A 1,958-nucleotide genomic window follows, 5' to 3' on the forward strand; every position below is an offset into this window, starting at 1 on the left:
TCTACAACGACTTCAGCCACATCGTCGCCTGGGAGTTCAACCTCCGTGGCTTCCACCCGGTGACGGACCCGCACGCCGCCAATTCTGTCGGGTACCTCCAAGAACACGGCCTGAGCCAATGGGCTTTTCCTATAATTAAAATCTTTTTTTTCTGTTTTTAAAAGTCGATTTTGTATTTTCTGTAAAAAAAATTTCTACAGCCGGTTCACATAACTGAACCGCATGTAGAAATCCATTTCTACAGGCGGTTCTTAGTTACCGCCTATAGAATTGGCCCATTTCTACTAGCCTCCAGCTCAGGCGGTGCTGAAAAACGGCAGTAGAAATAAGTTTCCAGCCGCCTGTACAATATGCCTCTGTACTAGTGTCACTAGAAAGATCTTTGAGTCTAGTTTTTTAACAAATTTATTTGGGAACACAAATATTACATGTATTTTCTATAACAGAAACTAAAAGTGATAATTAATTTGAGACGGAGGTGGTATATCTAAAGAAGAAAAAGGGATATCAGTCGATAGTATAGACAGAGCACAGAGAAGGAAATACGTGGACGTCGCCGGTTGATTCTGCTGATATACTGTTACAAAGCATCACGAACAGACTGCCCAAGTCCGATCTGGAATCCGGATAGCAAATTGATGCGCTGATGCCGCGATCGACATCGACTCTTACTCCAGACGTAAGTCTATATATTGCGCCCTAGTATGATTCTTAATTTTGGTTCGCTGCCGTTCTTGGCATTAGAGTCGCCATCGCAAGCTGTGCATCCGGCCGGCACGCCCACGTCTCCTCTCACATCATCGTCGCCACCTTTCGGTATGGCACACTACGCGTCGCTATATCACGGCGGTGCTTCCATGCCGCCGCTGCCTCCGGGGATCCCCGTCCGCAGTGTATGGGAAGACAATCTTGAGCTTGAACTGCGCTTCCTCCACAGCTTTGTTCATAACGCCCGCTACGCCGCGATGAACATCCATTACCCCGGCGTCATACACAACGGCAGTCAGAAGCACACCTCGCAGATGGCTGATGAGCGATACAGCGTGATCAAGGCCAACGTCGACGCTCTCAAGCCCATCCATGTTGGCCTCGCCATCTACAACGACTTCGGCCACATCGTCGCCTGGGAGTTCAACCTCCGTGGCTTCCACACGGTGACGGACCCGCACGCCGCCAACTCCGTCGGGTACCTCTAAGAACGCGGCTTGAGCCAATGGACTTTTCCTATAATTAAAATCTTTTTTTTTCTGTTTTCAAAAGTCGATTTTGTATTTTCTGTAAAAACATTTCTACAGGCGGTTCACATAACTGAACCGCCTCTAGAAATCCATTTGTACAGGCGGTTCTTAGTTACCGCCTATAGAATTGGCCCATTTCTACTGGCCTCCAGCGCAGGCGGTGCAGAAAAACGCCAGTAGAAATAAGTTTCCGGCCGCCTGTACATTATGCCTCTGTACTAGTGTCACTAGAAAGATCATTGAGTCTAGTTTTTTTAACAAATTTATTTGGCAACACAAATATTACATGTATTTTCTATAAATCTAGTCACACTTGTAGCACAGAAACCAAAAGTGACAATTAATTTGAGACGGAGGTGGTATATCTATAGAAGAAAAAGGGATATCAGTCGATAGTATAGACAGAGCACAGAGAAGGTAATACGTGGACGTCGCCAGTTGATTCTGCGATATACTGTTACAAAGCGTCACGAACAGACTGCCCAAGTCCGATCCGGAATTCGGATAGCAAACTGATGCGCTGATGCCACGATCGACATGGACTCTAGCTCCAGACGTAAGTCTATATATTGCGCCCTAGTATGATTCTTAATTTTGGTTCGCTGCAGTTCTTGGCATTAGAGTCGCCGTCGCAAGCTGTGCATCCGGCCGGCACGCCCACGTCTCCTCTCACATCATCGTCGCCACCTTTCGACATGGCACACTACGCGTCGCTATATC

At 47.1% G+C, this 1,958-nt stretch overlaps 1 protein-coding gene across 1 annotated transcript; it reads left to right on the forward strand.

The window, feature by feature from the left end:
• LOC8073053 (probable CCR4-associated factor 1 homolog 9) lies at nucleotides 705-1,196 on the forward strand. Its single transcript, XM_021449861.1, has one exon. The coding sequence runs from the start codon at nucleotides 705-707 to the stop codon at nucleotides 1,194-1,196; it is 492 nt and encodes a 163-aa protein (XP_021305536.1).

This window comes from Sorghum bicolor, chromosome 10 (genome assembly GCF_000003195.3).
Source record: "Sorghum bicolor cultivar BTx623 chromosome 10, Sorghum_bicolor_NCBIv3, whole genome shotgun sequence".
NCBI classification, from domain to species: Eukaryota; Viridiplantae; Streptophyta; class Magnoliopsida; order Poales; family Poaceae; genus Sorghum; species Sorghum bicolor.